This window comes from Botrytis deweyae (assembly GCF_014898535.1).
Source record: "Botrytis deweyae strain B1 chromosome Unknown BDEW_019, whole genome shotgun sequence".
NCBI lineage: Eukaryota > Fungi > Ascomycota > Leotiomycetes > Helotiales > Sclerotiniaceae > Botrytis > Botrytis deweyae.
Window position 1 is genome coordinate 712,734 of NW_024066226.1, and position 27,957 is coordinate 740,690.

Below are 27,957 nucleotides of genomic sequence, written 5' to 3' on the forward strand. Positions count from 1 at the left end.
TATCGTTTGGCTAAGAATTACTCGCTTCTGCTTCAAAAAACCCTTTCCTTTTTGTAGGAAGGGAGATTTGAATCGCACTCTGCTGCACTTCACATGCCTGCATCACATATTGTACAGCCAGCAAGCCCCTTCATCGCAGAGATTAGCCTTGGGAAGGTAGACCATTCAAGGTATTGATGCCCCCTTGGCAACTGTGTCCCGTCGTCGACGTCGCATCTTTCTTTTTTCAGGGTCCTTATTAGCACTTCGGGATGGCGGCTTGCCGATGCTCGGTATCCACAGCTCATGAACAAGGTGTTATACATTCATCCCCGAGGGCCAGGATTTCAATGACCGAAAGTTGCCTGCCATGTTAATATATAGTGTTGTACTCCTACATAAAAACCTTGACACTTGTCTCCGGACCATGCAAGCTAGGGATGGGAATAACCCCAGAAATGCCCCGAAGGATCAGTCCTTGCTTTTCCTCTCGAGAATTGCGTTGATGGCATTCTACCTCTCCGAATGCTGCCTTCGATCTATAGCCCAAACTGCTATCAGCCCAAGGGTCTTGGCATTCTATTGAATCTCTCTTTCGTTCAGATCTTGCGCTACAGTTACTGTTCGTTAATCAGAATACAGAATGGTTTTTGTTTATCACGGTCTATATCCAAAAGTACGAAGTAGAGGTATTTTCAGATAAACGACTTGTTTAGTTGACAGGATAGGTTTTGACCGCCATGTTACAAGAATCCGAATCTATTATTTATTACATTGTTCGTCTGGGCGATAATCCATTCACACAAGGGGTTACAATCCCATCAGAACTGAGGCTTGGAAAACAATTGTCGAAATTTGTTATCGTGGGTGGTTACCAGTACCACACGCCCATACGGATGAGGTCGGACGGATATGAGAGACTACCCCAAATTATCCAATCAAATTGATGGATTTCATCAAGTCCAGTCACAGGAATAAAGATGGCCCCATCACATGGTAGCATGCCTCAGGGAGTATTTAAGGCTCTCACGTCAGCGGACTCGGTACCATTCCCTTGTGCATTCAGCCTCGGGGATACAACTTATTTAGTTAGGATACATTCCAAGCATTGCTTACTTCAACAATATGTCATGTATCGGATGTGAACATCTGCTTACAGCCAGTTTGTAACCATTCAAGCAAGGTTGATTGGATAAAATTTACGCCATACCATTGAATTTTTATTTTCTTTTCTGCCGACTGCACGTGGTAGGTACCTCACCCTCGTATCCCTCAACAGCAGCAATGCTGCGGCTGTTAATTGTGAGAGGTCTGTGCGATGACATGCAGTCAGAAAAGTGACATCCTTAGTCTAGGGGTCTCGCATTTCGTACGCTTTATCATTGTTCAATCGTTCAAGATCATCTAAAACTCGAAGACCAAGAAAGTTGCCTAGTGGTCAAGGTCTTTCATGCAAGCCATTTTCTGATACAAGATACCTAGGTACTATCAGCTAGAAAATAAAGTTCAAAGCGTTGCAATCGATACTTCCGATATGGCAGACGCTAATAGACTGGGGTTGAGGAAGCCAAGAGCATATAGCCGAATCGAAGGGTTATCGCCCCACACATATTTAGAATGCTTGGGAGGCAGGGGAGGGTATTGAACGTGGTCTACAGGCTACAGCTATGAACCTTCAACCTATTACAGTGAAATTCCTACAATAGTACCACCTACAGCACACATAGAGCTATCATCAGTCAATTTCACAGACATTGGAAAACACTCTGTCCACGGCTACTGCATGAGTGACGCGTAGGTATAGGTATAGCTGAATCACCGCTCTGTTGTACAGTTACAATAGATTCCTCTGAGTCGTCAGCCCGGCATGGAAAGTCCCCTGTATATCCGGGCCCTTGTAGAAATGTAACATCTACTGAAATTTATGCAAGATTCCATTAAGCAATGGCCTTATAGGTCTGCACAATACGGTATGGGTGATGTTCGGCTCTTATTCCCTTTCAGGGTAACATTAGCAAGGTTTATTTCATGATGATCATTGCAATAAATGTTGTAACAACAGATCGGCGGGAAAGTTTCTAAATGCCTCAAATTTCTGTATCCTCGCCAATGTGCCATCCTATCCTCAATGGAGGACTAAGGTCATTCGTCTATTCATGACAGATTCTTGCTGATATCAATATACCCAACCCACCAAATGCGCCTGCAGGGCCTGCAGCGCCTGCAAAAATCCCAAAACCCATGCAATTTCCGAAAGTAAAAGTTTACAAAAGAATATGTACAGTATGCATTTCCGAAAGTCCTCGTTAAATTGAAAGTCGTGGTAGAAAAGTATTCCCGGGGTATCAAGCAACGTTACTAAAGACCTCCATCTTCACATTACTCCTGGACTCCACAAGCATGTTCACAATGGAAAACAAGGTATCCGGCTTCACATCCTCGAGTATCAACTTGTAATTATGTCCAGCCGGGACATCAGATACCGAACTCATGGTCGGTGGCGTAGAAGCTATCGATTGTCGGTGGTCTGGTGCCGAAAATGCCTCGGCCAATGCTAAATCAAAGTTCATATCTTCGCAGTAAAGCTGATCAATATCTGCTTCCGTTTCACTGGTAAGACCGCCAACTGTTGGTATGCCCATGTTGTATCCCGAAGGTGCCGAATTTTGGCCCAGTGAAATTCCGGGTGACGAAGGTTCTGTAGATGAATAGGACATGTCATTGAATTGTAAAGGTGGTAGCCCATCAAAATTAAACAGTGAATGTGCATCGTTGTTGAAGTTGTTTTGGGACAGTTGCTGAGCGGTGAGCTGAAGAGGAAGTCCCGGGAGTGGTAATTGCCCCATCAAAGAGTTCTCCGTTTCATACTCCATCGCGTTGTCAGGTGATGAATCTGTGTGCAAAACCTGGTCGAGTCTTTCAGACTTGGGAAAGTCGAAACCGTTGCGTTCTCGTACTGGAGTACACTGAGTCGTAGATGCTTTCCGTCGTTTCAATCGGCCTTTTCTTTCCATAATAACGTATCTAAATCCGGCAAAAGAATAAGTAATCGTTGCGTTGAAATCTCGAAAATTTGAAGGGCTCCTCTAACCTGTTCTTTATGTCTGTTGGTGAGCGGTTTGGGAACTCTTTCTCACTTATGCTCTTCCAACTCCTTCCGTGTACGTGAACAGCCTCCAAGAGTCGGGCTTCCTCGTCACTATCCCAATCCTCATGACTGATATTTGGATCGAGAAAATGATACCATCTCTTAGCGCATTCTTTTCACATGTCAGGTTAGCATATGATTGATTCCAAATTCAAAGGGGCTTGGAAAAACACTCACGGTCTGCATGCCTTGTCTGTACTATTTCGGCAACCATAGTCCAACTATGAGAAACTTTTAGCTTCAATGAAGAATTGCTTTTGTGCTTCGGGTGTACATACTAAGTGCCATGTTGCTCTACTCCTCTCCTCAGTCGATCGTCTTCTTCATGATCCCATAGTCCTTTGTTGACCTCCTTTCCCACTTTGCTCCATCTCTTCCGGCAATCCTTATTTGTCCTACCCCGGACTTTCGACGCGATCAAATTCCAGTCGTTCACAATTCCCCTTTCCTTGACTATTTGTTAAGACAATTAGAATCAGTCGATCGTTTATTTGGACTGCCAAGAGCATTTTAAATGCAGGGAGAATGACTTGAAAGAAAATCGGTGGCAATTACATTGCAGTACAGCTTCTCTGCGCAAGATCTGGTCTTCGTCGTCCGTCCAGTACTTACGGACCCGTGATGGAGATGGTGCTATAATATCCATTGATACCAACAGGAAAATAACAAGATCCGCAATTAAATTTGGTGTGTGGCACAAATGCAAGTTACATATAATTTTTGAGTGCGGTTAAAGATATAACGATCAGATGAAGGAAGGGTTCTATCAACTATCGGGCCCGGGATCAAAAGCGTCTTACAATGAGATATGTGCGCGCCGCTATCATGCATGGTAAGCCGTCCCGGGGGGGCTGGACGAACCCGCAGTGACACACTCGCTTTTTGAGGATTTGATCATCGGAATTCGACTTTATCGTATCTAAAATGGCATTGTAACTTTGTGGCTTTTAACGGTTGTCTTGCGTGCAGCGGGCTGTGCCGAGAGCTTGTGTCATTAATGTCACCGATATCCGTGTTACTGAGATATTTTGAGCGGAAATCGACTTGGTATTGTTATGATTGGGAGAATTACGAACAAAGTTTGTTGAGTAACTTGCTATTGCTTGGCAGTACCAATGTATCACAAACCTGCAAAACTACTAATACAGTAAGCTCCACGTGCTATAGAGGCAAAATTTGAAGGCCGATTCTTGGTACCGGTATAAAGAACACTTCGGTTTACAGATCCCAATTATTAGGTACTGTGTATACGATTACGTGAAGCTGAGTCGCAAACTACTTTACTATCCTGGCTACTGTGCAATGACCATCCTTGGAACTACCAGGAAATGAAATTGTTACAGGACAAGTCCCACTTGAGATTCTAGTACGCGCACAACCACCAAGTTCCCCGACTATTTGCGGTTAGGATATGGGGTTATTCGTAGCCTTGTTTCCATGTCAAATTGAAAGGATCATGAAGGATTTGTGCGGCGAAACGTGCATGCACTGGTCGATATGTACAAGTTCTGCACGGTTCACACATTATATAGGGAGATGATTCGTTGTGGGCAATCGCTAGGTATGAATCATGGCCACGTCGATAATCAGATAAGTACCAAGGTATTCAACGGTATCTTATCCTTGCTCGCTTAATCCATTTTATCGTTCCCCCCATATTTTACGTGGGGTTTTGGCAGCTAGCCACTCGCGTTCATTTACTAACTGCCTGATAGAAGATCCTTGCCCGGACCCGAGTACAACTTTGTTCCTATTGAAGGAAAGTTTTCACAACTTAAAATCGCAACTACTTCGTATGTACCTGCTAAGTATATCAGCATGTTGACATGGAGTTGAATCCCTGTTATACCTGGTACTTTTTGGGGGTAATTCGTTTAGCGGGGCATCTCATGAAGCATACCCGTCAAATTAGCCGCTATTAGCCTTTCGATCAGAACATTCCAATCCATGGGGGTACGATCCTCCCGAGGTAGTAATTTTCCCTGAGCGTCAAATATTTACCTTCAAATATCCTCCACATCCTTCGCCTATTTCGTTTTGCAATTGCGTGGCATAAACCCTACATCCAATGACCCCTCTCGCGTGGCCATCTTGGCTGTCACATCGGTCTTGGTGACCCCTAAAATGGATGGAATTCCCGGAGGCCAAGCCTTAAGCTTTAAGGCTTCTTTGGAACATCCATGAAGATGGTCCAAATAAAACATCAAGCTTGCATCAAAAACTCTATTGGCAACGAACATGCAGCTCTGCCGTCGCGTAGCTTTCCATTCCGAGTATAATTGAGTTTGATGGCCCAGGTGACCTTCTCAGCCCGCAAAATGTTCTTGATGGAAATCGAGGAAAAGGGGATCTCAACCGGCATCGGGCCGCCACTTGATCCTCGCCATGCCGAGATTTTGACCTTCACTGACCACGACACGGTCCCTTCGCAAATTCTGTCTCCGAAATTACAATCCGCTTGTTGACGTGATGGAAATAAGCAATCTATCGAATTGTTAGCGTAATAATAGGTGGATCGCGGGCGTTGCGGGCATTGCGGATTTCCGCAAGTCGTCGGCCTCGCGCTTTATTCACCCGTATCGATCCCGTTCTCGCTCAATCTTCGAAGATAACTGGTCAAATCTAGTGCTAAAAGATTTCGATGAATAGGATGCGCAATCCTATCCAACCTCCTTCGCATCCAAATTCCTCCCACTTTGTAGAAGGGCATACTACTGAGATCATTCGGTCACAATTCTCTCGATAAGACAATGGGGGAACCAATGTGTTTGATGTTTGATATTTGATATTGACCCTGTTATTTGTGGGCTTCTCCTCTAGGAATCTGTGGTACCCGTCTATAGTTGTAGACTTATCTCTGAGATCACGACCCTGATTTTCTCTTTATGTGGATTTGCTGCAACGCTTGAGATTTGTCTACTAGGATGTCCCCAGATTTTCGATTTCTCAAGATACAACATGTTGGTTTCTTTCCTGGGTTGTCAGGATCATCCTTGCTATCATTTACCTCCCATAAGCTTTGTCAAAAGCTTGAGGCTCTTCTTGAGAACCACCGGGCACCGGATTCTTTTCCCATCTCAACGCCCGCAAGCCACAATACCACAAGATATAGGGCAGCACATGCGATCTTGAGCAGGGAAAACAGTTTCAGGGTTTCCGGCAACCGATAGGTCAACATTACAATCAAGAGTCATGGAATTCAAGCGCTACATGCTATATGACTCTCTCTACAGCCTGTCACTCTTATGGGTCAAATTTGCGCTGCATCACTTTGTATGTGTGCATCAAGACGGCAACCACGTGTTTGTTAGGGAAAGTAGTAACAACTCTATCTACGATATTTCTCTTGGCATTGGGCTTGTATATATGCTAGTATCAACACATTACCGTTACATTACCAAAAAAGTTTCTTTGTGTCTAAATACATGATTACGCCATCACCATCCTCACTGCATTCAATCAACTTTATTCCTACTTCCTCCACATCCGAGGCTGCCAGCATCACAAGAAACTCCGTCCTTTCTTATCCAACATGGGTGAATCACTCCGTCGATAATTGCGTCGAGCAATCAATTTCTCATCCCGAGATTCGTTTGAATAATACTCGCTCCAGATATCATCAGTTATCTCAAGTATGCAAAGCGACAGTCTAGACATCACTATTTACCCTGCTTAGACGTCTGCAGTCATCTCGGCCAATATACCCTCATGTAAGTTGTTCCATCGTCTTCCCGAATCTAAGAAATAAAGATCATTATAGGCGGTTGACTCTTTGCCTCAGCCTTTCGTGCAGTGTAGATCATTAATTCTGATGTCGATTTGGTGGTATGAATTACTCCCCGTGACTTTCTCATATAAGATACGCCCCCCGAACCGCAATTAATAAGCTGATTCTCCTGTAGATATTCTCCCGTCAGCCGTATTGTTCCTTCTATACTGCAACTAGTTCTAGGGTTCTGGGACCCGAGTATAAAGTTCTTGCTCGGGTCCCCTTCAGCCTGCCTCATTGCTTACATTGGTTGGCACGACAATGAAGTTGCCGCTGACGGGAGCGAAAGACGTAAGGGGCTTACAAAGACCCATAAAGACCCTGTAAGCACTATGTTTGATGAAGAAACCCACGGTTGAAGATAAGTCCCTGCATTTAGCGTGCGTTTCTGATATTTCTGTGGGTGTTCCCGGGCCGAACCTGCTTCGTTGAGAATATGCAGATGTTCGGATTTCTGCATGCATGAAGTTGAGCTGCATGAGATAAGGCCTAGGGCTATTGACGTGAATAATCCCACCTCCCCGAAATAGTCTCAAACTTGAAGGATGCCGAGACAAATAGACTTCCGTGGCTCTTACCGGTCCGACATGAGGTTATTCGGCTTTTCAACGGTGAACGATCTCGGGTAAGCCAACTGTTGGCTCTTCTTCTTATCGGAGATTTCGGAGGGAGGTCACCGAAGCTCATGTTGGGCAGGCAGTAATCTGGTTGATTAGCAATCTGGTCGCTGCCTAACAAGATAATAAGGTTACATGCACGTGTTTTCTTTTCTTGAGAATCTTTTCTTACTGTCGATCATTTGGAACTGGAGAGGAGGAAAGTCCAAATTCCTTAACACAGCTGAGCGTCAAAGAATCCCCATCTAATCCCGCTGTCTAGTTGTATACATTTAACTACCAGTTTCAAAATAAGATCTCCGAGGATGAAATCGTCTTCAATTTGATCAGGTTCGGACGGTATTTGGCTTTGGTTTCTAATATCCACCCCCCCCCCTCCCTCCCCCCGCAAAACACACGGCCAGTAAAACGGTGCTGCCCCATGATCCACATGAACGAGATTCACAACACCAGTACCACCCGCCATGATAATATGCCACAGTGGGAATCTAGTCGCTTGAGATTGAGGCCAACATCAAAATTCTTCCAGTATTGAGAGTGTTTCAGAAGTTGAGATCGGCTCAAGCTTGCCTCTTTCAAAACCCTTAACACATCTTACCAAATAGTATCGCAATCTTTGCCACGCAACATATCCACAAAGCAAGCGATAATGATTCGCAATTATCCCCGGTGACTTTCCGGAAGATCTTCTACGCATACCAAAAAATCCAATTGGTAGCGCTACTGGATCTATAATCCACGATTCCCACGATTGGAGAATGGAGATCGGAAAGCAGATCATGAATACTACTATCTTCGCCAACTCTTACTTTTTATGAGCGGTTTGTGCTCCAGTGAGCATGCTTCAAGTGTATGCAAAAGAGTTTTGATTGTAAGACGTTAGACGAGCCTTGAATCCGGTTAAATTTTGACCGGAGTCCTTAAATCAAGCTGGTGGCCAACTAAAACCAAGGTCGGAAATGGAGGTAAGGTTTTGATCTTCGATTAGAACTTTGAGAAAGGGCTGTTTCCATATTGTATATTTCATATGGTGCTGAAATTCATGTTATTGCTACCACAGCGTTAGTCACAGAGCTGCGAGTCTGGCCCGTGTCGGAGAATTCTCCCTGTCATTAAAGCAATCCGATAAAGCTGAAGTTTTTGATCGTGCGAATGTTTTGAGGATGTTTCACGTCTGACCTCATAATCCCTAAACTAGAACGAATCTTCTTCGGAGTCGGGATTTAGGTTTTAATCTACGGGGTTTAACACAATGTAGTGATCTCCGGAGACTTGACTCCAATTTATCAATTGGGAGCTGGAATTTGATGGCTTCATCAGCTGGACGAGCCCTCCATCAGCCACATCAGTTTGACTGCCATCTTCTCGTGAATATTCTTCCCTAGCCTGATTTTCACGACCATGTACTCAATATTGTAACACCTGCATTCCACGAATCTTTTCTGTCCATTTTCTAATCATGTCTCAACTGGCGTTCTCTTCTCACCGTTGTACAAGGTTCACTCCACCCCACCCAAAAAGATGAAGATTACCGAGAGATGTCGTGCAAGCCTAACCAGTCTCTCTTCTGCACACCTCCACCAAACTTCCACTGCATACCGCATTTCCAAACAATCGATTCTAGATCTATCAATTCTTCAGCTGAAAGCCCGTTCAATAACGCTATCCTCCACAGTTTTTTCTTAAATCAAGAATGCCAAGATCAATGACCATTATATCTCCAGCTTTTCCCACGTCTCTGGCGTCTCCCCAAATGCTTCGTACTAGCTACCAACATGATGTACCCCAAACACAAAGTTCCACGAATGTATAACAAAAGCTTCAATAATTCGGCAGCACCAACGACAAATCTTCGTTCTTGCGGTACTCGACAGCTGCAATTAAGTTATCGCTCGGTGATCAATGATCAAGAAGAGTACAAATAATGGAAATATGAGGGCCGATTGTGTTAATCCCTCATACCGAGGTACAGAATTTGAACATTGTACTGAGAATTTGAAAGGACTTTGAGTTTAAAATATTATTATTTAAGGGTCTCATTGGTACCTGGATGGGAAATAAAGAAATATACATCATCTTCACTTTACTACATCAGCAAGGTCTTATCTGAGCCATCTACATTGCAAGTTCAAGATATTCAATCTAGAGAGCCTTCAGCTATCAACCAAGCGAAAATGCGTCCTATCTCACTAATCACAGCTGTCATTCTCCCTCTCGCCTTTGCGGCGCCTGTCCCTGAAAAAGGTATATTTCTCCAACGTGCCCCAGCTCCAACACCAAACTAGTTGAAATGCTCATATCACTAGACACTAGTCCTCAAGTTATCCCCATTCCCCCTCCCGCCGTAATTCAGGCCCTCATTGACGCTGGCCTTGGCCAATTCGCCACTCCCACCGACATAGCATACATCAATAACGCTATAGCCGCTGCGGAAGCTGCCGCCGCCGCCACGCAGAAAGCTGGTGGTTCTAGCAAGAGACAGGATTTGGGATTAGGATCAACAACGGGTGCATTAGATCCCATTCTTGGTATACTCGGGAGTTTAGGGCTTGGGGGTTTGAAAGAACGAGATGAGATTGTGAAGAGACAGGATTTGGGATTAGGAGCATTAACGAGTCCATTAGAGCCCATTCTTGGTATACTCGGGAGCTTAGGGATTGGGGGTTTGAAAGAACGAGATCAAACTGTCAAGAGACAAAGTCTTCCTGTTCTTGGAAATGTTGTTGGGAGTGTTCCGGGTATTGCGACTGGGACGGGGATCACGAATGATTTACCAATTGTAGGACCCGTTGTGGGAGGACTTTTGCAGAATCCGACTTCTGTTACTTCGGTATTGGGAGGTGGACTCAAAGAAAAAGCCAAGAGACGACAAGAAGGTATGACTTGATTTATATTCGAGAGCGTGGATTGCCATTTGAAACGCCTACTTTGCTGATGCAAGAGCTAATTGGTGATTCAGTCGCTGCTGCTATGAAAGAATAAAATGATAATGGAATCTTATTCAGTAGGAGATCTAGAAGGAAATGGGGAGATTATTGAGTGTTGGAATGATGCACATGGAAAGTTTGATGGCTATGGGTGGAAGATTATTGTTTGGATTGTATTTGGACTGCACTGCGACTCTGACTGCTAGATTTGATTTTGCTGTCCTAGCTATTTACTGTCTTTAGACCAACATGTTTAATGCAAGCTTTCGTTTTTGAACTCTCTTAAATATTACTCATATTTCTTCTGGAAATCTATAGATGTGGATAAGGACAACAGTACCTATTTAGTTCATTAAGATGAAGCAGCATCTTGCTATCGATCTATTAGTATAGCACTTTATATGGATTTCTCAACTCGAAATACCTAATGTTTGTATTTTGTATTTATATTCTAATCATTCTAATCATTCTAATCATTCTAATCATTCTAATCATTCTAATCATTCTAATCATTCTAATCATTCTAATCATTCTAATCATTCTAATTATTTTAAAAAAAAATTGTTATTATTATTTTTGAATTTTATTTGAAATTTTTACATGAATCAAAAACTTTATTATGAGGTGTTTTTAAAAATAATTATATCAGAATATCAAATAAATTGATTTCAATATATTAGAAACCTTTAGAGATTAAATAATAAGATATAAAATTCTATAAATGTATGAACAAGGGAATTCACTCAAGGGAATTAATTCACTTCAAGGAAATGACTTCAATACAATGGCAACTGTATTAAAGGTATTTAGGCGAAAGCGAAGGAGACTAGCTCTTTCAGTAGTGCCTATATAAGGCCTACTATTTCCCTCATTAGCTAGCTCCTTAGATTGAATACAAATAGACATTTAGGGGCCTACTCATAGTGGGAACTACGTCTTCCGTATCTCTCTCTCAAACCAACAATAAAGAATTAGAAATAAATTTAAAGGATTTCTGAAACAATATAGTATCTTAGTAGATATATCATATAAGCCAGTAGGCCTTACAAAAAACATTTTAGGTTGAAAAATCCGTATGAATTACTATGTACTAATTTAAAGCTTACACAGCTCAAATCTCCACATCCCATCATTTTCCATTGTAAAATTAAATCACACGGCAACAATGTTTCACGCTTTCACAATGAAGCAAAAAGGACTGAAAATCAAGAGAGTATGTACTTCATTTTTTTGACCACCAGACACAACCATGGACATAAAGAAATCAAACTAAAAAACCCCAATCCAATACCATGCCCCTCCCACGAAAAAGAGCCGTCGCTCAAAGCTGGGGAGTGCAGCCTCCTTGTTCATAATCTCATCACATCATCCAAATGCCACCATTTTCTTTTAGCGAAAGACAATAAGGTAAGTCGATCCCCCAGACCAATCAAATTCCAGGGATCCAACCAATATTTTATTGCAAATCACATGAGCAAGGGAATGCAGGCTCAAGATTACATCAAGCAATCGTTATTTAAACGTATTTGCAAGTAACACCAGTGCTTCCAACAAGTGAACAGTCGGTTTTGACCGTGCTGCCTTGCTCAAGATCGATGATGGTAGCACCGGTAACACCGACGGTGGTTCCGGACTTGACGGCAGAAGCACCAGTGAAGGTAACAGAACCGAAATCGGCAAAGCTGACGAGGGAGCCGCCCGACTCGAAGTCCTCAACGATCCACTCGGCATTGTATTCGCAGAGGTTTCCTTCAACACCACCGTTGAATGTGTGGGAAACAGATTTACCCTTGGTGACGTTGTTGACAGTGGCGGTACCAGCAGTCTTAGAGGTGGCGGTAACAGTGACCTTGATGGTATCACCAGCGGAGATGGAGATACCGCTGAAGTCGTATGCGTAATCTGGGTACCACTCATACCAAGCATCATAAGTGATGGAAGAACCAGACTTGGTCCAGTCAATACCAGTTTGGAGAATGGCAGTACCACAGGTGTCACCGTCAATACCAACCCATGCGGATCCGGAACCAGCAGTGGATGGGGATGGGGCAACGAAAGTACCAGTTACGGAGGTATAACCAGTGCCGACGAGGACAGCTCCAGCCCAGTTGGAGGAGTAGGAAACATCGGTCTTGTTGGTGACTTCGGAAGATGGTCCTTGAACGTACTTGACTGGGTTACCGTGGGTGCCAGCAGCGCGCTTAACGGCACGTGCTTGTCTCAAAGCAGTACCTGGGGCAGCAACGGCAGATCCGGCCAAGAAGGCGGTAGCAGCGAGAGTGGAGAACTTCATTTTGATTGATTGATTGATTGATTGATTGTCGAACGAACGGACAATTAATAGATTGATTGGATTGGATTGGCTGTGAGGACTGAGTAACGATTGAAGCTGGACTGGAGAGAGAAAGACATTATCCAGCGGATGAAGACATGATATATATAAGATTGAGAATGACTGACTCTTTGCATCAAGCTCAACTGCAATTCAACCCAGGTCTCAATCTACCTTCCCAAATGATCAGAATTTGTTGTTATCACGACAACGTGGGGATGTCGATATCTCAATTTGGACTTCTTGACCGGCACTTTGCATGGAAGGTCCAATAGTCGCCAATGAGGCCATTCAACTACGAATGCCGACGTCTAACTTTGACTAGTGCAATACCCATATTGACCCGTATAGATCAACTTGATCACCTTCCTCATTAACCGTCAAGCCTGTTAAACATCATTCATCTTAATTGAAGATCATCGACGATTGTCTTCAATCATTTCCATAAAAAGGAGGTCCTCTAATTTCTTATCTCAGAAACCTTGTTTTGGCGCCTATGTATACTGTATGTTCAACGGGCACAGGAACAGAACGGCAACATGAGCGGCTGTCTTCAAATGATCCACTAATCAAAGTAATCATGTGGTGTGGAGATAGATGGAAAGAACCTTATCTTAGATCAATGTTGTAACGAACATACCCCTCTACAATCTCCGCTTGAGCCACATTTTGATCATGGTTTCCATATATCTTGCATCTTGTAGTAAGGGAAGCAACGCAACTTTTTGCGAAATGTGGAAGGTATATTATGCAAGACAAGTTCTGATAGGCAAGTTGACCCCAAGGTTGCATTCCTGTGAAGATATGGATGAGGATGGATGTCGTTAAATGGAGACGTGAATGCATGTCAGAATCCAATCGGCGATTTAGGATCCTGGTCGTTCAATGCTATCGTTCACATGAAGGGATTATCTACCTATCGCAACCCCCAGAGAGAACCTCAAAAATTGTAGAAAGATACGAAGGACACAGCAGGGTCAGGAAACAACAAGGAGTATCTCCAAATCACCAAGGAATCTTCAAGAATGCCGAGGAATACCGTACATATCCATTGTCAAGAACAAGCTTTACAAGGACAATACAACACAAGAACAATGGGGCTACCCAAGCACTAGCTTCCCGTCTCGGCAACGCACGCCGCGCCGGCTCCATTATCGGCTACGAATGCTTGTCAATACACGAATCGTGTAACCCTAACTTACCATTTCTGTTCGAAAGCGACCTATCTCGTGCTATCTCGAAATATCTTCAGGAAGAAACGCAATTATCACGCAAATAATCTGTGGGTGAATCAAGGCAAATTCCTTCGGACTTCGCGAGATAGGATTTGTATTACGAAACAACCTTCCTGATATGGTTTATGGATTGCATTCCTTTCTTTTGAGTCTCGCAACTTACCATGTGAGGATCCGAATGTGACCGTCCTGAATCGCAAAATTTTGATTCTTTTGATATCCGGAGAACTCATTGATATGAGCGCCAAGATAAGCTATGCGGCTTTACTCGGCATGGGAATGATGGAGATGACGAAGCTTTACTTGGCGATGCCAACCGATGCCAACCTACTTGGCCTACTTGGCTGCAACGTCGATGGCTTTTGTCGACGAACTCTTAAATGAATGCCCCGTGGCAGGCGGATGGGTAGGCTGATTGAACAGTGTGCCAGACTCAATTCATCCGGTTCGCGCAAACTTCAAAGATATCGGATGGATACTGGCTAAATGCAATCCTTGTCCGTTCCTGAAAATCAAGCTGTTTGATTTGATACCCCATCTTTCGAACGTCGTGTAACTTTCGTGTTAAAGAAATTGTTGGGCGAGGCAGCGTTTGTCATTTCAAATCAGATGTCAGATTTTCTTGTTATGGTTGTCAGAACTTCAAACCCAATTTTGATTCCGGAGAGCTCTCCGAACATCTACAATTTCCATGAAGTGTTTGATGGATCAAGGATTCCTCTTCTCCTATCGACTCTGTCTGCCGCAGGATACAGAAATTTATACACCTATACACCAAGATGGGTGGTTGTTTCCTCCTTTGCACACTCGGAAATCACTTTTCTCATTCTACTCGACTGATCTAGATACCTAGGTACTAACATGAATACTAGATTTCATGGATTCTGTCTCACTAATCTCTCATTGACCAACCTCTCATTTAAATCGAACAGATCATCTGATCCTATCGTCCTGTTCTTTAGTACCTCTGATATAGCGGCAACAACAACATACTGACGAGAGAAGAGAGAAGAGAGGGATATTCAAGTATCTTATCCTTCGAGTATCTCTTGAGTTGTACGTCAGAGTTCTTGGTGAAGAAAGCTGTGTACAACTTCAAAACGACTGCGACGAATAGAGATGAGGCCGGCTGTGGCAGTGACTTGACTCACGCTGAAATACGCCTATCCGTCTTTCTTTTCTTCCTTTTCATCTCAACACCTTTGCCCAATTCTTCTCTTATAGAAAAAATCCAAGGTTCGGAACGAAAGAACATCATAGGGTGCGACTTAGGTGATATCCTTCAGATAGCGTACTCCTATTTCGAATTTCTCCTTCACGTATAGTACTTACTTTGATGTACTCTTCCTCTACACTTGAGCCTGGATAAGTAGACAACACATGGAGCTTTATCAGCATCAAGATCAACCTCACATAGGTACTTAGGTAGTGAAAGTAACTGCATAGCCTGCTTGATCTTTTGAAGGCCACGCAATCAGTGGCAACATTAATTAGTATAGACTTCTATCTAGGGATGGGCAAATTACATATTCTTAGGGTTGATTATATAATTTCATATTATCACACTTTTTGAGGCATATAAAATATTATGCCAAGCTTATGCACGTGTTTTTTGGACCAATAAAATCATCAGGATGAATGAAAGTGGGTCGTTTTTTAAAAAAGTTTTTAGTGGGTTGTAATTTTCAATTTAGTGTATAATTAGACCTAAAAGTCAGGTGCTATTTATTTGCTAATCATGTGATTTATATACTAATTATTTTCTTTTCAAACTAGCTCCAAAATAGCTTCAAAATAGCCTTTTATAGGATTTTTATAGGATTTTATAGGATTTTATGATTAGTCATACATATAATGCGATTTGACTAATATTACGTATTATATTCAACTGACGAATATACGATATTATATATCATCAAAAATCCCAACCCTACTTCTATCTGTAAGAATCAACCGGAATGTTCAGTACTATCTATGGCGCGTCATGCGGACATTTTTGCTCAGAACGATTTCTTTCATCTAGTATAATAATATTATTATCTAATATCGTCCTGAGCAAAAATATCCGCATAATACACCATAGTTATCATATTATCTACTAAATTGCTATCAAAATTTAAGATCGAGATAGAAGTATCTTTAGAGATTCTGGTTTTGGTGTGGTTGGGCGTCCCAGTTTTTCCGTCCACCCCGAGCCTAGTTGCTTACCCCCGCTCTTTTGAAACCTCCCCTGCTATCTACAAGGAAATCTGTGTCTATCGTCACATTTTCGTACAGGCCCGCAATAGGTATGGATATAGATTGTGGCGCGCCCCTAGAGCAAGCTATCTTCATCAGCGTGCCGTGTCTCCGTGCATGCATATTCACAATCAAGAAGTGCAGAAGAAAACCATGGACGATAGGAGTTTTCACTAAGATACTCTTACCATCTGAGAGTTTCAACAAGAGTCGTCTATTGAGAATTATCGATGACACAAAACGGTTGGAACTTCCGGCATATCGTTTCCTGAAACCCATCTCTGACGCCCTGCCTTATCTGCTCCATGCTCCAACAACAATTCCACCATACTCCCTTCTGGATTATTAGTACTGGCCCAATATAGAGGGCTTTCTCCAAGAACGTTGGGAGTATCCGGATTCGCACCTCTCTCGAGCAAGAGCTTTGCCACTTTATAATGATCTCTGTAACAGGCGACATGTAAAGCAGTCGCATGTGCTCGTCCCCCAAGTGCATCGATATCGATATCTCTCTCCGTATCCAATATGATGCGCACAATATCTGCAAGTCCAAAAGACGCTACGTAGTAAAGAGGATGTGTTCTCAATATATATGAATCCTTTGTAGGAGCAGATGGCATCATCATGCCAAGCCAGAAAGCGAAGTTACCACCATGCTCGAGATTGTGGGTTTCGAAGAAAGCATGGAGGAGTTTCCGAGTACGTGGTGCAAGATAATCATCGGGATCGCCAGGTTCTTTGTTCACATATCGTGGCCAGTTTATGGTGAGGTGACGAAGAAAGGGATATTTTCGATAGCGACTCTTGAGTAATTCTCGTTCATGACCTTGGGAAAACTCGGGATTGAGTAGGTATGCCAGGCAAGCCTGAGCCATAAATTGACGCGCTGTATATTGAGTGTAGTGGAACGGCGAGGTTGTGGTGTGAGTGAGATAATCCGCTACGGATGCATGTGCAAGTTTCACTCCAGGTGAACTATATATGGATTCCTGTCTTGGCAAGTCTCTCTTCCATCTAGTCTTAAACTCTCCGTCTTGTCCTGATCTTGGTTCAAATTTGGTCACAAGAGACGAGCACATAGAAAGAACTATTTCAGGATTGAGAAGTCGAGAATCTTCATCAAAACACGGTAGATCCGAATCGAAATCTATGGCTAGAATTTCCACCAACTCCTCGACATTCAAGGGCTTTGCAGCTACTGTGAGAGCTTGAAGAATCTTCGAAACTTCCGATCGATGGTCAACATCAATTTGCTGCAATATTCGCTCATAAGTCTCGTCCAGACTTTTGGGTAATTTTTTCATCGCTTTCCGTATCGCTGACACGCTGGTGCATTTTCGAAACATATCTAATTGGCAGACCACCCATCGGAACCTGTATTATCGTCAAAATAAATCCTTCAAATTTTTAGAGGGGGGACCCGGGTACTTACATGCCATCTCCCTCTTCAGTCAACTTGAATTCAATTTGGTCTCGAATATCTTGCGGCCATTTTGACATTATTTTATCGTGGTCCATTTTCTCGGAGACGAAATATCTAATGTCACTTCTTGCTGACAGGTTATCTTGCAAACACATTCGGCCACTGACCAAAGGAGATAGAACCTCTTCTATCTCGGTTAATTGTCTACTAGTAACCAGCAAGCGCAATCTTTGATACTTCCATGCTTTTATAGTAGAAAGGAATGACAGGACTTCTGTATTCCTAGCGGCCTCATCTAGTGCATCAAAAACTATGTAGACATGATGGAATGATAATAGAATGTTACGAAAGCATTCAAGAAGCGCATCATCTGCTGGCGATGTGGACGTTTTGGTGCTTAAATCCTCGTAAAGATTTGTCAATGACCGAGGAATATCACTACTTTGTGCCGAGAGTTGAGCAATCAAAGATTTGAGAGCGCCATTCAAATCTCCATTAAAGTCGAAATAGAAGTATGCGAGTGCTATCTTAGGGTGTTGTTGAACTTGAGTCATCAAATGCTCTACTATCGTAGAACTAGTAAATAATTGTGAGTTATTAACAGTCCAAGTATACTTCAGAGTGCTTGTTACCATAGTACGGTCTTCCCACTACCAGCTGATATCAAGAGATTAGTCAAAAACTTGAGTCAAGGTCATTCAACTTACGAATACCATAAAGCCATAGGAAGGCATCATTACCAAGATACCAATCTTCGTATTGCTTACTTGTTATGAACCATGTTCCCGTCTTTGGTTGGTGTTTCTTTAACGTTGCAGAATGAGTAGGAAACGGGTCTGGCGCAGCTAGCCATCGATAAATATCCCGAGCTGTTTGATCTGTACGATGTGTCAATTTCGATCATAATCTTCAATAGTCTGGACAGTAATCCAAAAAGAAGAAATCGCTGAAGCGATCTTCACATAACATCCCTCGGTCATGACCATGAACACGGGGTTTCGACATCAAGTTCCACCATATTCTCAACAGCCCTCAAATCTAATCCGTAAACTAGATTTTTAAATTCTCAACCCAGATTCTTACCTGCAAATTGGTTTTCAATCCTATTCGTAAGATTTAAGGCCAGATTCCTACCATCTCATAAGCACTTCAACCCCCAAATAATACTTCAAACTCACGTCTGATCAGCACTCAGCCCCAAAGCCAACGTGCTCTTCAACCTCTCCAACACCACCAACGTCTTCCTCACCTCACCCTCTTTCAACGGCCAAACTAATCTCTCCTTAATTGCCCTCCATCCCTCACTCCCACCCACCCCTCCTTTCTCCAGTTTCCCCTTCAACATCTCCAACTCATTTTTACACACGAAAAGCGGCCCATCTTCCTTTAACAACAACTCAAATGTCGATAGCTGGGAGAAACCATTCGATTCAGCCTTCTCAGCAAGTTTAAGCAACGAATCCAAAATATCCCTCAAACTATTCAATTCATCTGAAATCTGCACGATTTCCTTCGAAGCATGTTTGACACCTTGACGATAATCGTAGCAGAAAGATATCAAGGATCCGGTTATTTGAAGGACGGCTATCAAACTGGCCGATAAACTTAAAGGGTCCATTACTGAGGAGTGAGTGGTTTTCAGGGTACGCTTCACATATGATGATGTAGAAAGCGAAATTGGTATACTTACTTGCTTACTTGCCCCATTCAATTGAATAATACATTTTGTGTGATAAGCCAAGAACCTGCTGAGGGTTTCCAGCTCTTCCTATTGGGATACATAACATAGTACGTACGTACAAGCATGAACTGCGCACTCGATATGCATGCTGAAAAATACGCGTGCTGATATGTTCGAATCATGGTTCTATACCCACATCCACCCACAGATTCAATCACTCACCCATCTCTGAGAGTATAATCTCTGAGATTGTATCTTCTCTTTCTTGTCCACCAGTTTCAACAATTAGACGACCAGTATTTGTGTTTTAGCAGTAAAATCTATTGATACCGTTATTGAGTACCTAGGTGCATCCTCTTTACTAGAAGATCACGATTTGTAATTCCTCCAACCGAAATTCCACCGAATAGGTTACCAAGTTCTCGAAAAATACTCATTGCATTACAAGCACACCATATCACATTGATGTCACAACAAGTGTTAAACCTCAATTCATTTCTGATAGTACATATTAAATACTAATTGATGTATTGCTATTTCAAAAATCAAGACAGCTAGCTAAATGCGCTCATCTCATTTCCTGAGAAGATTCTCATAATCGTTTTCCATAACTTCGAGAAACCTATGTGTTTATGTCCCCAAACGAGTTTGCCCTCCATGCGCTGTAGTCATTATAAAATACACTAATCTATACATTAAGTCATGCTCTCGATTAAACTCCGTAAAGCGCCTCACATCTCAACCCCAGAGATGCAAATCCATATTTGCCTCACTTCTTTCCCTTTTCCGTGGCACTCTTTCCCTGAGGATCCTTCTCCATCGCTGCACTAACCTTTTCTAATTTCGTCTTTTGACGATCGTCGAGTGTGTGAAACCATTCTCTTAATTCCTTCATGTGTTTCTTTTCTCCATGGCCATATTCAACAGGAGGTCCCCGAACTTCTATTTCTGTACCCTCATCCTTGAACACTGCCCAACTACTTTCTTCTTCAGATTTCAATGTGAAACCTCTCCCTTTAACCGATAAGACGCTGAAGTCTCTCAGTAATATACCATCTCCAATTTCAGGTGTGGGAAGGGCATCTCTGTATGGACGGAAGATTTTTACTTCCACTACGCCGGAAGGAGCTATAGTTTGATCGGTAATGGTGAAGGTGCTAGTGTAGTGTCTTGGCCCTGACTTTGCTCTTTGAGGTTCGGTAGGTACACTCGTAGCGATTGCCAAAATATCCAGTTTAGAGTTCATTTTGAAACGAAGCATTTTGAGAGTTGTATATTCACTCAAATCAGTACGAAGATATTTAGTCAAACGGAGTTTCGGATCGGTAGTCGCTGGTGCTCTTAGGTGATGGCCGGCTTTTGTAGGCGATTCGGGTAATCCGAGTATTGCCATTTCAGCGCTTGTATCCGGACCTTTTAGTGTTTTCTCTTCATCGAGAACTAGAGATGGCGACCTTTTAGACTGATTGCTACCATGTGTAGATTGCCTCTCACTCTCTTTGTTGGATTTTGTTGGCGTTACAGTAGGGACAGCCTCCACAACTGGCTCCAACTTTTTAGATCGTGTTTGTCTAGGACTTACAGTCGCTGATCCTTTCCTACTCCTCTTGAAATCAGGCGAAGGCGAAAGATCTTTGCTGGACCGGGTTTGTCTAGGGCTGACTGGGGTTGATTCTTTTTTGCTTTTCCTAGATTCAGGTGTAGATTCTTTGCGGCTACGACTTCTTAAGGGAGATAAAGAATTAGGAAGTGCTCGTCTGAATTTCTCCGACACAAAGGCTTCGGTTTCATCGGCGACAGCTTCAGTCTCCTCAATTGTTTGCTCAATATACTCTTCCGTGATCTCGAAATTCTTCAAGTCTTTCTCAAAACTGCTGTTTTCGGCCAACTTTGCAAGAGTCTGTTGAGTTTCGAACTCCGTCGTTTCGGCTTCCCTGACTTTGATTTCGATTTGTTCAATCTCCGCCTCTCCCTCTCCATCTCCCTCTTCAGATTCTTCATCTTCAACATCCGAAACGCCCTCCCTAAACACCTCATCCTCATCAACATCTGAAGTGCCCTCCCTGAATACCTCATCTTCGTCAACATCCGAAACTCCCTCTACAAACACTCCACCTTGACGCATCTCCAAATATTTCTCCCCGGCCTCTTCATCTTCATCAACAATTGATTCGATCTCTTCGAATTTTTCTCCTTCATTTACTTCAACATCGTCTTCCTCCGCTCTCCCAGCTATATCGTCCTCGATAATCTCTTCGCTGACCTGCCTGACTTCGGTTTCAGTAGTTTCAGACTCTTTGAGCTCAAGTATTTCTGTCTTATTAAATTGAATCTCTATGTCTTCGGACTCGGGATCAACCATTTCATCGTCTTCATCTATCGCACCCGTGTCTGAAGCTACATTCAAATTCGTGTCAGGCTTCTCTTGAGAAGAATTTAGGTCTTCATTCTCAAGTAAGTCCGGTGATGGATCCTTTTCAATGCGTGCATCAGTTTTCATCATATCCATATCTTCGTCCATCTCTCCCATCTCTTCTTGTAACTGAAGTTGAAGTAGATCTGACATCGAAGTTAATCCGTCCTCATCATCGTCCCCATCAATGTTCTCATCAATGTTCTCATCAATATTCTCATCAATGTTCTCATCAATGTTCTGCTTTTGAGTATCGTCAGGTGTTGGAAGCTGATAATTCTGATGATCTGTGGTGGTATCGATGGCATTAGTAGTGCTTTGGGACTGTGACATTTGGTCTGATTCATCAATCAACTCTGGTTTATCTTCCAATTCAGTTGTTGGCACCGCAGGAGAAGAGATTAGACCTTTATTGTCTTTGTCGCCCTCATCACCCGTATCATTCGCATCACTGGTATCATTTGCATCGCTCGTATCGTTTGCACCATCTATACCAAAAGTTCTCGAGAACAGGGTAGCCCCTTTAGGAGACCTTGCCCAACCAGACTTGGCAGCTCGATCCTTAATGCTTTGATCTGTGGAAATGGGGACTGTTGAAACATTGGAATTCTCTAAAGTGATTGGTGATGGTAGGACATGTTCGAGTGCAACACTCATAGTATCTGCATTGCCACCGGCCAGTATAGGGTCAGGTACAGTTTCGGTCGCTGTTCGTATATCATCCGTCATTTCGATTGGCTCGGGTCCTTGCGAAGAAGTCTCCTCAGCATTTGCTTCATTCGAATTTTGGTCAATATCCTCATTTTCAACATTCTCGACGCCGTTCTTGAAGATTTCATCATCGCTCTGGGGTACATCGCCGTCGGTATTTGCAGAACCCTGTTTCAATTGTTTTTCTGAACCCACCTCCTCTAGCTTTTCGAGTAAACCATCGAGATTGTCTGTAGTATTATCGACATCCATCTTGTCAATGGTAGCAGATGGATTGGTTACATTGGTCTCGATGTCCATAGGCTCAGTAGAATCTAGTTCGATAGCATTCTCATCCTCGAGATTTTCTTGTGATGGAGATTGCTTTGCGCCCTCTGGCGCAAGCACGCTTTCATCTACATCCATTTGCGCGTCAAGACCAGAGCCCAATTTATTCAATACATTCTCGGGCATTTCTGCATCGGGTTTTATGGATTCGGTGCGGTCATTGACTAGCGTTATTGCACTTGCCATTGGCTCGTCCTCAACTGACTCTTCCGAAGACTCTCTCACGAATTCTTGGGACTTTGTTGAACGGATGCTAACGTTTTGAACTTGTTCGCCAACAATGTCCAGACCTGCATCTCCCTCTTTCTCTTCTTCCTCTTCATCATCCTCTTCTTCCTCTCCGTCATCCTCATATTCCTCTGACTCTTCCCCGGATTCAATTGTCTCGTCAACCTTAAGATTGTTTCTGATTTGAGCAACTGGGGCTTCCGCTGGCTCCTCATCTTCATCATCCGAGGACAAAAGGTCTATTACTTCGGGCTGTTGCTGTACTGGCGCTTGATTACTCGTCTCATCCTCACTGTAGCTATCTTCGTCGGTATCCTCTTCACTGCCGTTTTCGTAATCTTCGGGATAGTTGACTCTTCCCATTGAATCCAAATTTTTATCATTTTCGTCAAAGTAGCCCAGTCCATAGTCATCTGTTTCGTTCTGATCATCGTAAATAATTTCCTCGTCTTCATCTTCTTCCCTTAAATCATAGTAAATACCTTGCTCGCCATGCTCCACTGGGAAAGCCGAGTTGGGCAGCTGCTGCTCACTATTATCTTCTACTTCAAGAAATCCCTCAGCATCCTCATCCTCATCCTCATCACTACTCTCGGTCAAGTCTACAACTTTAGATGGGGGAGAGTGATGCGATTGATGGTTGTGACTGGATTGACGAGATTGATCGCTTTGGGACCGAACCATAGATGTCGTGGAGGGGAGTTGAGGGTATAAATCGGCAGTTTGTTGTTGACTGTCTCCGAAGTCGGGATAGGCCATGCTAGGCTGAGTGGTCCAATTGTTTGGTTCTGTGTAAGTCTGCTCTGGATCGGGATAGTTGTATTGATCCAGACCCTCCTCCATCTCAGGGGCAACGAATCGGCTTTGTTCTTCCGGTATCTCTTCGTAAACGCCGGCTGATATATAGGATTCTGGCTCAGGAGCATTGTACGGGGCAAATAATTGATCACCACCGTCCTCGGTCCCATTTTGACGTTGCTGGTGAGGAGGGAAGGTGTTCTGAGTATTCAGAGGGTCATACTGGTCCCCAGAAAGAATTGATGACGTATTATAGGTAGTCTGATCCGACTTCGACTGACCGTTTGTGTGATGCAGAGGACTTGCATCATACACTTCGTCTTCTTTCCTGTGACCTGGCATCTGTTTATCAGACTCCACTGGAAGCGCATCTGGAGCATTTAGTATTTCGAGATTTTGAGTGTGTTCACTGTGTACGTAGTTGTTGAACTTCTCAACTCGGGTTGTTACCAGTGGAGAGACTAAAGGAAGACCTTCTGATGGCAAAGGTCGTAGTTGCGGGGAAGAAGGTAACTTTTCATCTAGTTTATCGGACGATGTTTCCCGTGGCTCGATGTCTGGAATGAAAAAATCAGTCGCTTTATGTGGAGGCGGCATTGGATTTGTGTTCCCATCTTCGGCCTGTGGTATTTCCTGTAATGGAGCTTCCACATGCACAACCTCTACGGTGTCATTTGCCTCCACTTCCTCAGTGATTTTGGGCAAATCTTGTTCTAGTTTTTGCGTCGCTTCGGCGATTACCTCAGCTTCAAACTCTATAGTTTGAACACCCTCATCCGTCATTGATGGCGCATGTTGGTTTACTGGCTCCTCAATACCATTTTCAGAGGATGCTGCTACCGGCTCTTCGACCTCTGGACTGGGACTTGGTGACCTGCTCGCAAATCGCCATGATGTACTGAGTCTAGTTCTCTTCCTACCTTTACCACGGACTGACCCATCTTCAACCTCAAATGGGTCGTAGCCTTCTTCGAACATTGAACCGTATGATATTCGCTCACGTTTCAGGAAAGCCGGAGAGGAGTACTCCTCTACATTCTGTGAAGCCAATTGCTTGAAAAATGAGACAGGCGTTGCTGGGATTTCCGGGACTTGGTTTTCGGTCTCTAGATCTGTCGCTGGGGTGGGCGGGGGCGGGGAGGCATTTGTCTGAACAACTTCGGGATCGGGGTTTTCGATGCTGATAAGCTTGACATCTTGGCAATCTTCTGGGCGAAACTGCAAGAAGAATAATTAGAACATGTTGTATGAAAGTTAAATTTTTTTCTCACCTGAAGTAGCAGTTTGTCCGTGAACTTCAATTCAAACTCCACACCCCTTCCAGGTGTCGCACTTGGAGCTTCAGTTCCCACATATTCCACTCCATCTAAACATAATATCACTTCATCACCGCTAGTGATACCAGACTTCGCAATAGCATTCGCAGATGATCCTGAAAATTGTACGCGCACTTGGCCTCTGATTCTGCGCAAGCGGAAATCGGGTTCAGCAAGTAAGAAAGCGACAGAACCCGTGCGGGAACTATATGGCCATGTGAGAGTCACTACCGCTTTAACTGATCTCGAAGCTGATGCTGGAAGTAATGGCGTAAGCTGCGCGATTGGGATATGCGTGGTTGAATCTAACTTTGACATTGTTGTGGAGTTTGGAATTCCATTTGCAGCTGGTATTGTTTCTGCCATTGTTAAATGGAGAATTCCTGCTTTAGATGCTGATCATCGGGAGACCAGCATTTCCTTTCCGTAGTGACGTATCAATGAACCGTATCGTATCCTTATGCGTGAATAATTGTTTTGCTTCGAGTTTGTAGAGCGCGTTTGTGGATTCCTGCTGTGATGGGAGCTTTGCTAGCTTGGGATGGGATGGGCGTCATCGGAATATTTTTAAATTTTGCCGATGTGAAGACCCCTGCTGAAGCACGTCTTGCTGGTAGCGGACTGACGCAAAGAACCTTGGAATAAAAAGGAACAACAGTCGGCCGCATCTTTGCTCTTATATAAATGAATTCACTCTCTCAACCTTTTTCTATGTAGGTGTAGAGAGAAAGTATTCCTTATCCTACAATACGACAAATATTAAATGTTCTTAAACTTTTGATGTCCTTTTATCCATATATATTTCCGGTTCAAATTATTAAATCAACATATATATTACCACAAGTCTAACAAGTGAACCTGAAGAGATATCCAAAATCATCTCGCATCTTCAAAATGAACTCCAGACTTCGAGCGTCGTTCAATGTCAAGCGAATTGCAATTGTAGGTGCAGGTCCCTCTGGACTGGCCGCAGCAAAGTTTCTTCTGGCGGAACAGTACTTTGATAAGATCGACATCATTGAGCAGCAAGCTGAGGTGGGAGGTGTATGGAATTATACCCCAAATATAAGTGATAGTGTGCCCGTCCCATCAACGTCGCCAAGTGTATCTCCTGAAAAGCCAATTTGGCCAAAGGACGGAAACCCTCCAATTTTCTCAAACCCCATGTATGATCGTTTACACACAAACATTCCAAAGCCGTTAATGCGTTTCTCCGATCGGCCATTTCGCTCCGACTCTCTGCTATTCCCTACACGCGAAGACGTTCAAGAATACCTTGTACACTACTCTGGCGATGTCAGACATCTGATTCGCTTCTCGGAGCAAGTCCAAGATATAAGGTTGGAGCCAGACAATGGTCATGATCGATGGCGAATCATTTCTAGATCTACAATCACCAACGACGAGATCAAAGAGACTTATGATGCCGTTGTTATTGCAAACGGTCACTATTCTGTCCCTTTTATACCTGATGTACCGGGGATTAAGGAGTTCAAATCGGCTCATCCATCCATCATATCACACTCCAAAATATTTCGTTCGCCCGATTCCTTTGTAGGTAAGAAAGTAATCGTGGTTGGAAGTGGAGCCTCGGGATTGGATATTGGAACACAGATCAGTAAGGTTTGTAAGAAGCCTCTATTAAACTCAGTAAGAACTTCTTCTGGCGAGGGAGGAGACGGGAAGGAAGAGGTCCCTCCCATTTCAGAATACCTTGCCGACATTAGAGGTGTGAAGTTTGATGATGGACGGATAGAAAAGGACATCGATGCCGTAGTTTACTGCACAGGGTACTTCTACTCTTATCCATTCCTCAATTCGTTGAAACCACCAGTTGTCACCACTGGTCGACGAGTGGTGGGCTCATACCAACATCTATTTGATATCCAGCATCCAACTCTTGCATTTACAGCCTTGGCACAAAAAGTTATCCCGTTCCCAATATCTGAAGTCCAAAGTGCAGCAGTCTCGAAAGTTTGGTCGAACAAGTTGGACTTGCCTAGTAAGGAAGAAATGAATTTATGGGAGCAGGAAAGGGTGAAGGAACATGGCAATGGCACGTCTTTCCACGTCTTTGGTTACCCTCACGACGCAAATTATATAAACAGTTTGCACGATTGGGCGAAAAGTGCCAAAGGAGGATTCAGCAAGGAGCCAGCGTATTGGGATGAGGAGAAGTTATGGATAAGAGAATTATATGCAGACATACGAAAGCGTTTTATTGAAGATGGCGAGAAAGCAAAGTCCCTGGAAGAGCTGGGTTATGATTTTGAGAAGCGCGACGAAGAGACGAAGAGATAGAGTTTACAGGTGTTGATAGAACAATAATAGAAACAGATCAGATTAGAAGGTTGAGAGAAAAGGCATGTTCTTCAATTTGTGAATCAATCGTACTATTGACACTCATCGTCGGGCGCCCTTTTACACGACTAGTAGATACTTATAAACACATTCAAATGGTGAAGAGAAGCAAAGAACAAAGCATAGGTGGAGATGTAATTTATGTGACTATAGACTTAACATGAGGTCAGCATTGAAAAGAATCATGAACAATCCCGACGATTAAAAGCTTCCACCAAAAGATCAGTCTTTGCCAATGTCATCTCAACTTCAACACAGCAAACATGTATTCCGTAGAACATGGCGGTTGAATCGTATTACCAGAGTTGTGTTGTCCTCATATCATTCATTTCAATCAATGCACATAGTATTCCAAGTGTGCTTACCCTATTGTTGACATCATTATTCATCCCTCATCGTCCATGTCGTCTTCCATGTCATCGCCCATTACATCCTATCTCTTCTAACAATCCAT

The 27,957-nt window shown here is 43.3% G+C and overlaps 6 protein-coding genes across 6 annotated transcripts; 2 read left to right on the plus strand and 4 right to left on the minus strand.

Annotated features, from left to right (window-relative positions):
• Nucleotides 1-1,992: 1,992 nt before the first annotated feature.
• Nucleotides 1,993-3,878, minus strand: EAE98_007934 (uncharacterized protein). Its single transcript, XM_038955557.1, has 5 exons — nt 3,683-3,878; nt 3,406-3,580; nt 3,305-3,348; nt 3,071-3,239; nt 1,993-3,003 (listed from the first exon to the last, which is right to left on the minus strand). Exons 1-5 carry the CDS (start codon nt 3,771-3,773, stop codon nt 2,325-2,327), a joined length of 1,158 nt encoding a protein of 385 aa, XP_038808286.1. The 5' UTR covers nt 3,774-3,878; the 3' UTR covers nt 1,993-2,324.
• Nucleotides 3,879-9,687: 5,809 nt separating this feature from the next.
• Nucleotides 9,688-10,495, plus strand: EAE98_007935 (uncharacterized protein; the record flags this gene model as incomplete). Its single annotated transcript, XM_038955558.1, has 3 exons — nt 9,688-9,757; nt 9,820-10,389; nt 10,473-10,495. The coding sequence occupies 3 exons, from the start codon at nt 9,688-9,690 to the stop codon at nt 10,493-10,495; spliced, it is 663 nt and encodes a 220-aa protein (XP_038808287.1).
• A 1,461-nt stretch (nt 10,496-11,956) lies between these two features.
• EAE98_007936 (uncharacterized protein) lies at nt 11,957-12,733 on the minus strand (the record flags this gene model as incomplete). Its single annotated transcript, XM_038955559.1, has 1 exon — nt 11,957-12,733. The coding sequence occupies one exon, from the start codon at nt 12,731-12,733 to the stop codon at nt 11,957-11,959; it is 777 nt and encodes a 258-aa protein (XP_038808288.1).
• Nucleotides 12,734-15,984: 3,251 nt separating this feature from the next.
• On the minus strand, nt 15,985-19,286 carry EAE98_007937 (uncharacterized protein; the record flags this gene model as incomplete). The annotated part of the gene is made up of 7 exons (XM_038955560.1): nt 15,985-16,331; nt 16,434-17,619; nt 17,678-18,244; nt 18,301-18,325; nt 18,376-18,546; nt 18,752-18,798; nt 18,847-19,286. The coding sequence occupies 6 exons, from the start codon at nt 19,284-19,286 to the stop codon at nt 16,470-16,472; spliced, it is 2,400 nt and encodes a 799-aa protein (XP_038808289.1). The 3' UTR covers nt 15,985-16,331; nt 16,434-16,469.
• An 832-nt stretch (nt 19,287-20,118) lies between these two features.
• Nucleotides 20,119-25,508, minus strand: EAE98_007938 (uncharacterized protein; the record flags this gene model as incomplete). The annotated part of the gene is made up of 2 exons (XM_038955561.1): nt 20,119-25,044; nt 25,098-25,508. The coding sequence occupies 2 exons, from the start codon at nt 25,506-25,508 to the stop codon at nt 20,119-20,121; spliced, it is 5,337 nt and encodes a 1,778-aa protein (XP_038808290.1).
• Nucleotides 25,509-26,036: 528 nt separating this feature from the next.
• Nucleotides 26,037-27,443, plus strand: EAE98_007939 (uncharacterized protein; the record flags this gene model as incomplete). Its single annotated transcript, XM_038955562.1, has 1 exon — nt 26,037-27,443. One exon carries the CDS (start codon nt 26,037-26,039, stop codon nt 27,441-27,443), a length of 1,407 nt encoding a protein of 468 aa, XP_038808291.1.
• Nucleotides 27,444-27,957: the final 514 nt, after the last annotated feature.